Source organism: Nicotiana sylvestris, chromosome 4 (assembly GCF_000393655.2).
Source record: "Nicotiana sylvestris chromosome 4, ASM39365v2, whole genome shotgun sequence".
Classification (NCBI taxonomy): Eukaryota; Viridiplantae; Streptophyta; class Magnoliopsida; order Solanales; family Solanaceae; genus Nicotiana; species Nicotiana sylvestris.
Window position 1 is genome coordinate 69,767,771 of NC_091060.1, and position 17,018 is coordinate 69,784,788.

The 17,018-nt window shown below is 34.0% G+C and overlaps 1 protein-coding gene across 1 annotated transcript; it reads left to right on the forward strand.

Annotated features, from left to right (window-relative positions):
• Positions 1-14,680: 14,680 nt before the first annotated feature.
• LOC138889672 (uncharacterized) lies at positions 14,681-17,018 on the forward strand. Its single transcript, XM_070173007.1, has 6 exons — positions 14,681-14,913; positions 15,016-15,288; positions 15,437-15,987; positions 16,093-16,095; positions 16,178-16,788; positions 16,920-17,018. Exons 1-6 carry the CDS (start codon positions 14,681-14,683, stop codon positions 17,016-17,018), a joined length of 1,770 nt encoding a protein of 589 aa, XP_070029108.1.

Below are 17,018 nucleotides of genomic sequence, written 5' to 3' on the forward strand. Positions count from 1 at the left end.
AGAATTATATTCTAAGTGGGCTGGAGGATGCTTTGTATAACGTCTACAGTGGCGTGGAGACGTCAAAAGAACTGTGGATTGCGCTTGAAAAGAAATACAAAACCGAAGATGCCGGGTTGAAAAGGTTTGTTGCTGCAAAGTTTTTGGACTACAAAATGGTAGATAGCAAGTCTGTTAGTACCGAAGCCCAGGAATTGCAAGTGATTATTCACGATCTCTTTGCTGAAGGTATAAATCAAATTAATAATAATATTGAAAGTAGTAATTTTAGTATTTATACTAATAGAAATTTCATTGAAAGTCTTGTCATCAATGAAGCATTCCAAGTATCAGCGATGATTGAGAAGTTGCCTCCTTTGTGGAAGGACTTCAAAAACTACTTGAAACATAAACGCAAAGAAATGTCCCTTGAAGATCTCATTGTTCAATTGAGAATCGAAGAGGACAACAAAGATGCTGAAAAAAGAGGCCGTGGAAACTCAACAATAATGGGAGCAAATATTGCTGAAGAGAACAAAACGAGGAAGAAGACTTCTGGACCGAAATACAACCCAAGAAAGAAGCGGTTCAATGGAAACTGCTACAACTGTGGAAACACCAGACACAAATCTATGGAATGTCGTGCTCCGAAAAAAGACAAGAAGAAGGGTCAAGCAAACATGGTTGAAAAGCATGATGATGTTGATGACTTATGTGCCATGCTTTCCGAATGCAACTTGGTAGGCAATCCTAATGAGTGGTGGATTGATTCTGGAGCCACTCACCATGTTGTGTTGTTAAAGAAGCTTTAGCTACTTATGCTCCTGTTGGACTCGATGAGACGATTTCTATAGGAAATGATGCAAAGGCCAAGATTGAAGGATGTGGAAAGATATTTCTCAAAATGACTTCCGGCAAAGTGGTGACTTTGAACAACGTCCTTCATGTTCCCGAGATTAGGAAGAATTTAGTCTCTACTGGGCTTCTTGTTAAGAATGGTTTTAAATGTGTTTTTGTTTCCGATAAGGTTGTAATAAGTAAGAATGAAATGTTTGTAGGAAAAGGTTACCTCACTGAGGGCCTTTTCAAGCTGAATGTAATGGTTGTTTAAAAGAATAATAAAATTTTAGCTTCGTCTTACTTGCTTGAGTCAAATGAATTATGGCATATACGTTTGGGTTATGTTAATTATAAAACCTTGTGGAAAATGATTAATTTGGAAGTATTGCCTAAGTTTGAATGTGACAAATCAAAATGTCAAGTATGTGTGTAATCTAAGTATGTTAAGCATCCTTATAAGTCAGTAGAAAGGAATTCAAGTCCTTTAGACTTAATTCACACAGATATTTGTGACATGAAGTCAATACCATCTCGCGGTGGAAGAAGTATTTCATAACTTTTATTGACGATAGTACTCGATATTGCTAGGTTTACTTACTTAACAGTAAAGATGAAGCAATAGACGCATTCAAGCAATACAAAAATGAAGTTGAAACGTAACTTAACAAGAAAATCAAAATGATAAGAAGTGATAGGAGTGGTGAATATGAATCTCCTTTTGAACAAATATGTTTAGAATATGGAATTATTCATCAAACAACGACCCCTTACACGCCCCAATCCAATGGGATTGCAGAAAGAAAAACTATTCATTAAAGGAGATGATGAACGCATTATTGATAAGTTCTGGTTTGCCATAGAACTTGTGGGGGGGAAGCCGTCTTACGGCTAGCCGAATACTAAATCGAGTATTCCATAGCAAAATACAATCCATTCTATATGAAAAATGGAAAGGAATGAAGCCTAACTTGAATTATTTTAAGTGTGGGGGTGTTTGGAAAAAGTGCAAGTTCCTAAACCCAAAAGGGTAAAAATAGGACCGAAAACCGTTGAGTGTTTTCATAGGATATGCGACTAATCGTAAAGCATATCGATTTCTGGTTCATAAATCAGAAAATCCCAAAATTCATAATAATACGGTTATAAAATCAGATAATGCTGAGTTCTTTAAAAATATATATCCGTATAAAAAGGAATGTGAGTAGATTGGTGAAGAATCTAAACGACTTCGGGAAGAAACAAAATAAAGTACACTTAACCAGGAGGATCCAAGACGTAGTAAACGTCAAAGAACGTCTACTTCATTTAGACCAGATTTTGTGACTTTCTTATTAGAAAATGAGCCTCAAACATTTAAAGAAGCTATGTCTTCTTCGGAATCATTGTTATGGAAAGAGGCGGTAAATAGTGAAATAGAATCCTTATTGAACAACCATACATGGGAATTGGTTGATCTTCCTCCTGGAAATAAACAGTTGGGTTCTAAATGGATCTTTAAGAGGAAAATGAAAGATAATGGCACTATTGACAAATATAAGGCAAGACTTGAGGTCAAAGGGTATAGACAATGAGAAGGTCTTGACTATTTTGATACATACTCTCCAGTTACAAGAATTACGTCCATACGAACGTTAGTAGCGTTAGCTGCAGTTTATGGTCTTGAAATTCATCAAATGGATGTAAAGACGACATTCTTAAATGGAGATTTGGAGGAAGAAATCTACATGGAACAACTTAAAGGGTTTGTGGTTCCAGGTAAAGAAAAGAAGGTTTGTAGACTTGTTAAGTCCCTTTACGGATTAAAACAAGCACCCAAACAATGGCATGCAAAATTTGACCAAACAATGTTGTCAAATAGAATTAAGATAAATGAAAGTGATAAATGTGTGTACATTAAAAATGTTCCAAATAACATAGTCATTGTTTGCTTATATGTGGATGATATGCTCATAATGAGTAATGACATTGCCAACATAAATGCTACTAAGCATATGCTAACTAGCAAGTTTGATATGAAAGACTTGGGAGTTGCTGATTAAATTCTGGGAATTAAGATCCATAAGGCTTCTCAAGGTCTGGCATTGTCACAATCTCATTATATTAAGACAATACTTGAAAAATTCAAGCACTTGGGCTTTAAAGTTGCAAAGACTCCAATTGACGTGAATCTTGCATTAGCAAAGAACAAAGGTCAAAGCATATCACAATTGGATTATGCTCGTGTGTTGGGTTTCTTAATATACATCATGAATTGTACATGACCAGATATAGCTTGTTCTATAAGTAAATTGAGTCGATATACAAGCAATCCAGGCCAATCTCATTGGATGGCAATGAAACGAGTTTTGGGATATTTAGAACATACCTAGGGCTTTGCTTTGCACTACAGTAAATATTTTGCAGTGATAGAGGGATACTGTGATGCAAATTGGATCACCGGTTCAACTGATTCTAAGTCCACAAGTGGATATGTATTCACTATTGGTGGAGGAGCGGTATCTTGGAAGTCATCCAAACAAACTTGTATTGCCCGCTCTACAATGGAGGCTGAGTTCATAGCCTTGGATAAAGCCGGTGAAGAAGCTGAATGGCTCCGGAATTTATTGGAAGATATTCCATTTTGGCCCAAATCGTTGGCACCCAATATGAATACATTGCGATAGTCAAGAGGCAATTGGAAGGGCTGGGAGCTTTATGTACAATGGTAAATCTCGTCATATACGACGAAGACATAAAACCATTAGACAATTACTCTCTAGAGTAATTATCACGATTGACTATGTAAAGTCAAGTGATAATTTGTCGGATCCATTTTCAAAAGGCCTAACTAGAGAGGTAGTTGAGAAGTCATCAAGGGGAATGGGACTGTGGCCGAGAACAAGTCATAGTGGTGATAACTTTACCTAGAAGACTGGAGATCCCAAGATCTAGGTTCAAGGAGATCAAACAAAGTCATTAATGACGGTTCAACATTGTCAACTAAACTTTTGGTCCATTCTTGTAATGAGACAATGTTCAGTACCAAGGATAAAGCATTAAGGCTTTTTAATGATTTCTAATTTTGATACGGGGTATATCAAATAGTGTATCTATGGGATCACACGTTTAGGAATCACCTATGTAAGTGTGAAGTGTTAGCTTCTTCAAGGAAAACTTTGTAAGGCCAGTTCTCTACGCACTTATGAAACCAGGTGGTGTCTGTGGCTGAAACGAACACAACAATGAGAACCAAAGACGGTTAAGGGTTGGTTGTGTGACTTGTGGTTGTCTAGGTATACACCAAAGTTCGACGGTTCAAAGATATCAAATCTACCGATTGATCGAGTATATCCGACATAAGTTCACTACGGAAAGTTCAAAGGGAAACCTACTTATCCAGATGCAATTAATCCTTACTTGCGAATCACACAGTTTTTCATGCATACTTTCGTGATATAGCCATTCCCCATTCATGTGGGGATTGTTTGGTTTCTTATGTATTTAATTAATATATTAAATACTTAAAAGAGGGTGAATGTGAAATGGAGGAAAATAAAATTTTTGAGTGAAATTTAAGGTTTCCCCCTTTGTAAATGGACATTGTCTTATATTGGAAGAGGAAGGGGTTTCTTATGGGTATATAAGCAATTGTTCTTCTTCTAGCTCTTAAAGAGTTGAGAAGAATACAAGCCTCTCGCCGCCGCCGTCGTCGCTCGCTCGACTCGGCATTCGACTTCGGATTTGGTCAAATGATCGATTGATTGATTAACTTTTTGGACCAAATTTATTTGTTAATAGTAAAATATTAACAGAAATGTTATTAAATATTTGTTTTAATAAAAGAATATTAATATTAAATATTAATATTAAATCCAATTCGTTTTTCTGTTTTGGTTACAGAAAATTAACTACCCTCTTCAATTTTTCCTCTTTATTTTTCCTCTTTATTGTCGAGTAAATATTTATGTAATGGCATTTATGTTGTGGCCGTTTTGCAGAAACAGTCATTCTGAAGAGTTGCACCTTTTCTGATTTCTGCCCAACTTTGGCTATAAATACAACACTATTCTGCTCAGAATTTCACTACGATTTTCTAAGTTTCTCCTCCTTCTGCATACTTTTAGCATCAGACAAAGCAATAGTAAGTGTGATTTGCTACCGAACCTTGTGTTCGTTGAAACACTGAGGTTTGAAGTACCACTACACCAGTGTGTAATTCGTTCTATCCTGGGAGAAAATAATCCATAACCTTGGGTACTAGGAGGGAATTAAATTCCTTAAGGAAACACTGTGAATTCAGCGGGCTCGAATTGTTTATTTCGTTGTTCACTTCTGTTTATGTTCATTTATATTTCCAGAATTATTTTACAAATACAGTTAACTAACAATAACTTGAAAACGTATTATAATATCGATATTACTAATTTAATTTGAGAATGTATTATATTGTCCAAATCCATTTAGAAAAAAGAGAGTCTATATTATTATAAAAGCATAAATACAATATTAATATATCAAAATAGCCCTAAAATATTAAACGAAAAAACTCATAGGTAAAGGACATAATTGCAATAACCTATTTTTTTGACGACAATACCTTATATGCTAATTTTTAATATTTAAGATTTTAAAAATAATATAATTTTGTCTATTAATTTTTTATTAAAATTATGTAGGAAGATTTAATAAAATTAATTTCATATCCTCCATATGGCAATACATTTCCACTCCATAATATTCATACCAAGAAAAAATAAAAGTAATAGTAAATGAATTGCATAAAGAGTTGAAATTGAAAAAAAAAATATCCCCACGATAATATATGTTTATATTATATTTGAACTATTTTCCTACTCAAGTAATATTTTTTAAATCAATTTTTCATATAATATTAAAAATACCAAATTATTAAACAACATCTAAAAAAATATTTAAGAATATAAATATGTGAGAAAAGGAAAAAAAATAGTTTGTAAGAGTCAATACCACTAATGATTCTACGAACATAAAGATCTAAAAGTGAAATGTCATATCAATCTTTTACTCTTTGAAAAGAAAATTTATGGTGGATAAAATTATAATTAAGATTAAATATTTAAAATAAGAGATGAACTTATATTAAGATCTGAATCAATATGAATAAATTATTTTTTATGTTGAACCAAATAATAATATATTTTAATTAATTATTTAGCAAGAGAATCCAATTCAATTATTTTTTAAATTCATCACATGATTAAAATTCTTATTCAAGTAAAACAAATCTTAGGATACATAAATTTATTATATAAAAGGAGCGTTAGAACACAAACTAAAAATGTTAGTATATTATTAATAATCAAAATGCTATACAAAGTGTCTAAGGAAGCACCATCAAAGCTAATTCTAAACAAGAACAAGCTTTCAAGACTATATTATAAAGAGTCAATTCTGATATAATGGGATTGTTCTTTGTAGATGCCTCCGGTGGAATCGAAATAATATTTCTATGTCATGCATTACTTGCAAATATCATATCAAGGGCATGGCAATGTTAGTAATAATAACAACTGGTATACCAACAACGGTTTTATTGTGAAGCCACCTATTTTAGATTTGATATACTTCTTCAAATAACTTAAACAAAAATCACAAATATATCAAAGCAGAGCAATGATGCTAAATTTATAGGAAAAGCAAAATTGATAATATGGGATGAAGTACTAATGGCTAAGTGTCAAATGATTGAAACAATTTTTCGGAGTTCTACAGATGTATCGGATACTAATGAACCATTTGGTGGAAAATTAATAGTTTGGGAGGTATTTTATGTCAAGTACTACCAGTAGTTCCAAAATCGACAAAAGCAGGGACTGTAAAAGCTAGCTTACAAAAGTTATACTTCTGGCCTCAAATGAAAGAGTTTCAACTCACAAGATCTATAAAGTAAGAACATATCCAATATTTAGTGTCTTTTTGCTTCGCGTCGGAAACGAAAAAGAGCATCCAATAAAAGATTATTTGGTTGTTTCTGAATACTTGGTTATCAATCTCAATGGTAATACTAGTGCATTTAATAACAGAATTATTTTTATTATTAGATTAAAACGCAATTTGTGCAAATCGCATGATAGAATTAAAAATATATCTTAGCTACCAAAAAATGAATATGTTGATCAACTAAATAAAAGGTTGATTACAAAATTTTATAGTAAAAACAAAATATGTTTCTGTTTTTGACTCAGCAGAAAATGATACCAATAATTACTATCAAGAAAAATACTTAAATACTCTAATACCAAATGGCCTTCTACCATACATGTTTATTGTCAAGTTTATTATTTCTTGCGTATGTTAGTGTAACCGTATATATAATAGACTAAGTTAAAATTGATCTTCCATTGTATGTAGGTTGATTTTGAAGAAAAATATGTTTGTCATGCTACTGAAAAACTTAGATATGCAGAATAGCTTATGTAATAGCACACGGATGGTATATAGAAGTTTTAACAATAATGTCATACATGCAAAAATTATGATATTGGTCAATGTGCTTCTAAGTATATGATTTATCCCTGAATTCAACGTTCATCTTTTGAAACTAAGGAATATCCTTTTAAATTTGTGTGAAAATAATTTTTAGTATGTTTATGTTTTGCAAATATCATATTATATAATAAATGTGAACACATTAAGTCAAAGTTAATTTACAAATCTACCCATCAAAGACTGAGTGACGATTTTACCCTTAAATTAAAAAAATATTCAAACAATATTTATGTACAAAGAGGTAAATATACATTCTAATAAAAGTAAAAAATAAATAAAAATTTAAATTAGAATGGGGACCCATTAAGATGACCAACTTTTAATAAGGCCTTTGGACTTCTTCGAAATTGTCTATGCAAACTTGAATATTTTATTTATTATTCTACATTCAAAATTGCATAGCAATTATATTCGAAAAACTATTGCTGCTCAATTCATTACCGATGACCGTGAGCCTATTTATATTATATAAATATAAGCATTTTGTGGTAACTGACATTCAAGTTACTAGAGTCTTTTCTGCTTCCTATAAAAGCACTAAATAATATAAATGTATTTGGCACCTTTGGAGTTTGTGAAACTTTTAGTATTCCTAATTAATTAATTAATTGTGCCACTTATTACATATGAACTCAATTCATGAAATTTTTGAGAAGAGAAAATACAAATCGAAATATAAATGGTCACAAAGCTCTCCTTGAATATATTGCTACTTTTGTTGCAGTTGCGTCTCCGTCCTCTTGATAGAGAGACATCAAAGCTCTCCCTGAATATATTGCTACTTTTGTTGCGGTTGCGTCTTTGTCCTCTTGATAGAGAGATATCAGATGGTACCAGTATAATGCATCAAGGAGCTGAAAGTTGTGTATCATCAAAGATGTGCGCGGAGATGATAATATGCTATAAGCAATGGGCTCAAAGAAGTTTTGATATTTGTGCTTGCTAAGTCAGGAAATATTTTCCAGTTCTTTTTCTTTTAAAGAATAAGTGCACAATCAGTGTTTATAAGAGTAATGTGGGGTTTTCAAATGCGAATGAATTCAGAGCTCAGGTTTTATGTTTGTTATCAGAATTCTTTAAGTTTTATTCGACGAAAGTTCTTTTGAAATTTGGAATAATTTGGTTGAGGACAAAACTTGAAATTGCAAACTAGAGTTAGTAATATGTTTGATAACAAATAGTTTATATCAACAAGGGTTGTGGGGAGTTAATAATTTCTTTGTCCTTAACTACAACTCTCGAGCCTTGATATGGAGTCGATAACAAATAGTTTAGCCAATTTATTTGCTAGAAGAAATTAGTATATAGTGATATGATGTAGAACTAATTAACTGATGACATCCAAACAAATATTTTTGTGGAAGAATTTAGCCTCTGTCATACTAAACCATAATTAAGAATAAACTATTGGATATCTACTCATTCTTTTTTAGTTATTCATGACTTGATATGTTTTTGTCGCAAGTCAAGATTCTTTCTCCATATGTGTGTTGCTCGTATAGGTCGTATATTGCATATTCTTTATTAATATGAATAGTTTGACTGCGCAAATAATTATATTACTGATAGTACAGAACAATCTACATTTAGGAAAAGAAGATGAAAATGGACAATGAAGAAACAAAGTTTGAGACCATTTATAAATGCAATGTGGTTGCCATAATTTTTAGCCATCTATATATCATCTCTCTCTTTTTTTTTTGTGTGCACGCTTAATTTAGCCGGTCAATTAGGGTACTTGGATTGGCTTTTAAGCTGGTCAAATCAGCTTTTAAGCTGTTTTTAGCTTTTTTCAGTGTTTGACAGTTAAAAAGTGCTTAAAATTAAATAAGTAAAAAACTACTTAAAATAAGCCAAAAACAATAAGTTGGGCATTGCTTTTTGGCTTAAAAGTTATTTCTACTGAAAAGCCACTTTTTAAGCCAATCCAAACGGGCTCTAAATCAGAAGAAAATGACCCTAACGATCTCCTATATTATTTTTATAGATGTCCTATATTATTTTGACAGATCTTTTATGAAAAGACATTATAATTAAAATAATACACACGTTATATTAGAACTTCATACTAAAAAAGTATCCTCCCATATTAGAACTTTATACTTCTAACACATGATACACACGTGCAACGCACGTGATCAGAAACTAGTAATAAATAAAGCACAAGGACAATACATCCAGAGGCGGATCCAGGATGCCACGACCCAGATTTTCCACCCTCGGGAGTCGTGATGGCGCCTACTCGTAGAAGCTAGGCAAGCCACGAAATTCAGAAATCTTTAACTCCTTTGTTTTAATCTATTTAACAACTTGCATTTAACAGGTGATAAACATTAAATAACGGCGGAATGTGAGATTAGTGAAAGACTTAGGCAAATATAAAACTATAATAATACGAAATTCACATATGTCTCTACCCAGAAACCGGTGTCACAACATTCACGAACTAACCATGATTACTACATACAAATGTTTGAAAGAAAGAAACACCGTCTGTCTCGGATACAAGTGATACAAAACATAATAAAAGATAGAGGAGACGCCGGGGCCTGCGGACGCCTACAGGACTACCTCGGAGTCTCGGTGGACTGAAGGCTGGCTCCCCTACTGCTGCTAACCAAGCACTACTCCGGTATTTGCATAGAGTGCAGAGTGTAGTATCAACACAACCGACCCCATGTGCTGGTAAGTGCATGGCCTAACCCCGGCGAGGTAGCGACGAGGCTAGGACCAGACTCCAGATAAACCTGTGCAGTTATATAATATACAGTGAAAAAATAAACAGGAAATAAGCAGTTTAAAAGGAGGGGGAAACATGCTTCGGGGAACATATCGAATTTAGCAAAAACTAAATAGAAATCTGAAAGGACAGTACAATATTTACAACAATACAGTAACACTACTGCTGCGGCGCGCAACCCAATCCCTTATCATTTAACACGGTTGCGGCGTGCAACCCGATCCATATATATATAACTGTTGCGGCGTGCAACCCGACCCACATATATATAACTGTTGCGGCGTGCAATCCGATCCACGTATATAACTGTTACGGCGTGCAACTCGATCCACATATATAACTGTTGCGGCGTGCAACCCAATCCACATATATAATTGTTGCGGCATGCAACCCGATCCACATATATAACTGTTGCGGCGTGCACCCCGATCCAATATAATATAATAATAATATTGCGGCGAGCAACCCGTTCCAAATATACAGTCAACAATAATCATAATAACCGTCCCGACAAGGGATCAGCAATAAATTACACTATCCCGACAAGGGAACTCAACAGTACAAGTATATACGCCCCGGTAAGGGAGAATCAGCTATAACCAATCTTAACTCAACTCCTACTCATCTCAGTTATCACCATTACTCAATCATAAGTAAATTCCACGAAAATAACTAAGTCTTTGCTCAATGTCAAGAATTCATCCACTAAAACATCTGTAGTAGCATTTAAGAATACATCAAGTATCAATTTAAGACTCACGGACATGCTCGACACCAACGTATAGATACGTGGCACCATGCCTATACGTCGTACTCAACAAGAAGCAATTAGCAAATAGGACTCAACTCCTAATCCTTCAAGCTAAGGGTAGACCGGACACTTACCTCGATGTCTCGAACACAACTCAAGTTTCAATTATACCTTTACTCCTCGATTCCACCTCCAATTCGCTCGTATCTAGTCACAAATTACTTAATTACATCAATAAACGCTAAATAAATCAATTTGAATGCATGAAAATGAGTTTTCTAAAGTTTTACCTAAAAAGTCAAAAATCGCTCTCGCGCCCACATGGTCAAAACCCGAGGTTCGAACCAAAACCCGATTATCCATTCCCCCACGAACCCAAATATATGATTTGTTTTGAAATCGGACCTCAAATAGAAGTCCAAATCCCCATTTTTTTAAAAACCCTAGGTTCTACCCAAAACACCCAATTTTCCCCATAAAAATCATTGATTTGAAGTTGAAATCATGTTAAAAGATGTTAATGATTGAAGAAAACTAGTTAAAAACTACTTACAATTGATTTGGAGGAGAAATGTTGTTTGAAAAATCGCCTCTTATGTTTTTGGGGTTTTGAAAAATGAATAATGACTGAAAATCCCGTCTATTTATACCCTTCTCAGACCTCATGTGCGGACTGCAACCGCACAGCCCTCCACCGCGCACTGCACAAGGCCGACCACGGACCGCACTGGCCCCTTCCGCGGTCGCACACGTTTTCGTGCGGACCACACTGGCGGGTTCAGAGATATGGAAATTTTCTGAACCTGCAACAACTGTGTTTTTAGGCCTAAGGCATCCCGGAACCTACCCGAAACTCACCCGAGCCCTCGGGGCTCCAAACCAAATATACAAAAAATCCTCAAAGACATCGTATGACCTACTCGTGTGATCACCTCATCAAAATAACCTGTAAATTCATGAATTAAACCTCGAAACTCAACATATTCATCAAGAACTCTCATCGTTCATAACTCTCCAACCGGAAGTCCAACTCACGCCAAATAAACTCCATTTTTCACCAAATTTCACAGTTATATTTCAAATATCATAACAAGTTTGTACCAGGCTCCGGAACCAAAATACGGACACGATACCATCATGTTCTAATCAAATTTCATTTCAAATTTCCTTAAACAATTTCAGAAAATAATTTCCTTTAAAAATTCATTTCTCGGGCTTGGGACCTCGGAATTCGATTCTGGGCATACGCCCAAGTCCCGTATTTTCTTACGGACCCTTCGGAACTATCAAATTATGGGTCCGGGTCCATTTACCCAAAACGTTGACTGAAGTCAAATTAACTCATTTTATAGCCAAATTTTATTATTTTTTCACAGATTTTCATATTTAAGCTTTTCGGCTACGCGTCTGGACTGCGCACGCAAATTGAGGTGATGATAAATGAGGCTTTCAAGACCTCGAAAGCATAAAATTTCATTTTAAAAAAAAGTGATGACCTTTTGGGTCATCATACAGGATTTGAAGGTTGCGGGTACCACTGTATGCATATAATATAGACGCACACACCTACCACTAGCCGAAAAGACAGAATATGAAGAATGGATGATTCAGTTAAGTTTTGGTTAATCCAGTTAGGTATTTTATTTAAAAGAGGAAAATAAGTTCAATTTTAGTTCAACTTTTTTATGCTCGATTTACTAATTTCTAGATAAAAGTACAAAAAAAATATTTCATGAAAGTACACCTGCAATTAGAAAATTTTCTTAAAGAGTAGCTTAATTACTATATAATTTTTGTTTGATTTTATTAATGATAATTATTCTTGGGTTAATTTTTCCAATTTAATTGTTGCGTTATATGATAATTATTTCCAAAGCCAAAATTTTAAAGTTATCAATCTATGAGAATCAACTTAAAACCTCTATTAATCAAGATATTTTTTTTAAAAGCCAACAAATGATACTGCTCAAATTATACTCTCCAATATAAAAATTTATGTTGTATCACTAGAAAGAGAGAAACTAAATATTACTTAGAATTTTAAAATTATGCATTGATAGAAATTGCTTACAAAATAAGATATAATTGTAGGATGCAAAATGAAGGCTAATATAAAGAAATTTAAAAAGAGAAAGAAGATAGAGGGATTTGGTAGCAAATAACAGGAAGAAAAAATAGGGAGGAAAAGGAGGAAGAAGAAATGAGGACCCAAGGCCCAATAGAGAACAAAGAAAATCTAGGGCTAATATGTAGGAAAAAGAATTTAAAACAAAAGAAAAGGTAAAAACGTTGCTGCAAGGAATTGAACCCGGATTCGTGCGGTACATTAGAGACTTCATCACATCGTCTGAACCATGGCACCCACATCCCATTTGTGTAAACCAGGTGCCACTTTATATATATAACTCATTTTTCAAGATATCAACAACAACAACAACAACAACAACCCAGTATAATCCCACTTAGTGGGGTCTGGGAAGGGTAGTGTGTACGCAGACCTTACCCCTACCCTAGGGTAAAGAGATTGTTTCCAAATAGACCCCCGACATCCTTTCCTCCAAGAACTTCCCACCTTGCTCTTGGGGAGACTCGAACTCACAACCTCTCGGTTGGAAGTGGGGGTTGCTTACCATCAGAGCAACCCCTCTTGTCTTCGTAGATATCAACATAGTTATTAAGAATTTTTGCCGAGGCGTGTGGGCGGCGTGCCACCCCAACCTGACAAGGTAGATACGCCCCAGCAAACATCCTAAACATTGGACTATATTTATCACAATGTATTTTTTTGCACGAACAATTGTATGTTGCACTTTCAAGAGGGATATCAAGATCGACAACAAGGGTTCTGGTTAAGGCAGAGCAACCAAAGCATTAGGAAGAAATATACACAAAAAAATATTGTCAACAAAGAAATGTTCATTAAGATACCATCGCATTAAATACTTTTAAACTATAATACATAATTATCTTACTAACATGACAAAATGGATCATTTCTATAAGTTTTGATGATGTCCTTTTATTTTAAATTCATGTAAAATCCTTTATCTCCCTCCTTTTCTTCTCTCTTTCTTTCTTGCTTTCCTCCTCCTCCTTCTTCTTCTTCTTCTTCTGTTCCTCCTCCTCCTCCTCCTTCTCCTTCTTGTATTATTATACATAAAATTTAGATATTAACGTAATAATATTTTTCGGTATTTAGATGGTTGTTCTATTATTATACATGAAATTTCTCTCATTAATTAAGTTTTATTGTTCCTTCATATAAATAAATGTTTAAATCATTGTGCGTGCCATTATTAACGTGCAATGCACGTTCATAGATATTAGTGAGGAAAAAACGGAAGAAATGATTGATTAAACAAGGGAATGTTTCATAACTAAAAAAGCTTAAAGAAAACATTCGATTCTCCTTAGGAAAGTTTTGATAGGTGGCCTTTTTAATATTAATATTATTTTTACATATTAATCCTTTGCTATGTTTCGAACGTTTTATACATCTTTTAGATTTAGGATTTTTTTTTGAAAAATTTCATATTAAAACAACTGGGCTGCCTCTTTTTCAACTTTATAGCCCATATTTCAATTTATAATTGAATAGCCCAAAAATTAGAGGTCCATATCCGAAAAAGGGCGTTATTTCTGTTTTTGGGGAGTAAGAAGCGGGATTTTCTTTGTTTCAGCTGAATTTTCTCTGATTCTTTCCAATCTTCTTCCCCAAATACTACAAAAACGAGATCTTGCGATCAATGCAGCTCCAAACACCCTAGAATTTCTTTTTCATCTCGAATTTCTTCATTTTTTTTTTGCTACAAATCAGCGCAATTCTCATTTTTTGCTGCAATTTTGATTTCAATTTTTTGTTCGATGGAGCTTTTTCCAGTTTACGTTCTTCATAGTGGTGAATGGGAAGAAAATAAGTTTATTAATTTCATCAGCGATTGTGTAATAATCGACTCGACATTCAGCTACAACAATTTAGTTGCAGCTATTTCGGAACAGATTAGGATCGATAGTGAGTTAAACACAATAGAGATTAACTTTTTCCCAAATGATGGTTTGCAACCGATTCTGATATACAATGATACAGGTGTAAAAGTGTAAATCGAATTAAAGAAGAAAAGCTTGAACTTCACTGAATATCCCTTGTTTGTGACAATGAAAGAGATTTATGATAATCGTTTGGTTGCTACAAGTTTCAGTTGTTTGGTTGCTACAAGTTCAAGTTGTTTGGTTGTTACAAGTTCCAATTCTATAGATGTATCCACAATTGATAGCACTAAGATTATGCCTGATATCGAATTGATTGAAAACACGAAACTTAGTGAAAACACAGGTATAATAGATAATATGTTGAACGAATTTGTTGAGGAGGATCAAGTTTATAAAGATAAAGAGACAGTTATGAATGTGATGGAGAACTTAGTTGTACGTGAGAGGTTCCAATTCAAGGTGAAGAGATCTAGTGCAACAATGTATGTCATTAATTGTATATTCTGTTATATATATGTATAAATATGTATAAATTAGTATATATTTATATATAGGTATTAAAATTAGTATATATGTAGTTATGTTTTTGTATACAAGTGTATTTAGAAGTTGAATGATCTTTAATCCTAGGTATCACCTTATGTGTGTGGATGACAATTGTGCTTGGAGTTTCAAATCTTCTGCCGTTTTCAAGGCAAACATATTCAAAGTGAGAAGTTACAATAATAATCACACATGCGGCTATGGTGAAAGATACTTAACACAACGTCAAGCTACTTCGGGTGTAATTGCTAGTATAGTCAAGGATAAGTATGTTAATCCAAAAAAAGTTTACACCGCAAATGATATAATAGAGGACATACAAAAGCAACAGGGGATTGAAGTGAGCTACATGAAAGCATGGAGAGCTAAAGAGATAGCAATGGCAATGATAAGAGGGAGTCCGAGTGATTCATATAAGGAGTTGCCGAAGTATTTTTATATGTTGGAGAAAACAAATCCAGGAACGGTTACAAAGTTGCACAGATCAGAAGATGAATGTTTTCTTTATGCATATGTTTCGCTATATGCATCTATCAAGGGCTGGGAGCATTGCAGACCGATAATGGTTGTTGATGGAAGTTTCCTTAAAGCAGCATATAAGGGTACCATCTTGACTGCTTGCACACAGGATGGAGCTGGTGAGTTGACTGCATCTACCTTGTTTCTGCAGTTTGTATAATATTGTAGTTTCATGTATAAAAGTGCATAGGATTTCACAACTGTTGTTTTTATAAAATTTGCAGTTGGTATAAAGTTGTATAATTGTATATAACTGTGTATAAGATTTGTATAATTGTCTGAATCCTAATATCTATTTTATATAAACAGGAAAAATCCTTCCACTTGCATATGCAATTATAGATTCAGAGAATAACAAATCTTGGGAATGGTTCTTTGTCCAGATAAAGGGTACTTTTGGAGTTAGGGAAGGGATATGTATAGTTTCAGATAGAAATGAAAGCATCTTCAATGCCACAAAAGTTATGTACCCAGAAGTACCACATTGTATTTGCATGTTTCACTTGTGGCAGAATGTAAAGCGCACATTCAAGAAACATCACAAACAATTGAAGGATATTTTCATTGCTTTGGCTAGAGCTTACGCGATAGAGAAGTGTGAGTACCATATGACAGAGATGTGCAAAATTGATCCGAGGGTGCAGCCTTACTTGTTCGAAGTTGGCTACGAAAGGTGGTCTAGGGCATATTCCAAAGTGAAAAGGTCGATGATAATGACTTTCAATATTGCAGAGTCAATTAATGTAGCTAACAAGGATGCTAGAGAGTTACCAGTAATGCGATTTCTAGAGTACATGACAAATTTTCTACAACAGTGGAACAACAAAAACAGAAAAATTGCAATGGAGACATCTACAGAGCTTGGTGAAAAGTATGACAAACTCCTTCGGGAAAATCTGATTGCATCGGAGCAAATAACGGTAAAATCAATCAAATGTAATGATGTTTGACACTGCTGACTTGCATTTTACTGCTTGTATAAATATGTATAACTCTGTATATTAATGTATAATGTTCTTTAACTTCTTTTTTTTAAAAAAAACTTTTGCAGGTGAGCCCTGCTACGGAGCAGTTATATACTGTGTTTGAAGGGGTAAGGCGAAATATAGTGTGCCTTAAAGAGGGAACATGCAGTTGCGGAAAATTTTAA

Bases quoted from the DNA above. Each gene is read 5' to 3' on its own strand.
- LOC138889672 (XM_070173007.1), top strand. From the start codon at position 14,681: ATGGAGCTTTTTCCAGTTTACGTTCTTCATAGTGGTGAATGGGAAGAA. The intron at 14,914-15,015 runs GTAAATCGAATT...TACAAGTTTCAG, and splicing joins AATGATACAGGTGTAAAAGT to TTGTTTGGTTGCTACAAGTT. The intron at 15,289-15,436 runs GTATGTCATTAA...CTTTAATCCTAG, and splicing joins AAGAGATCTAGTGCAACAAT to GTATCACCTTATGTGTGTGG.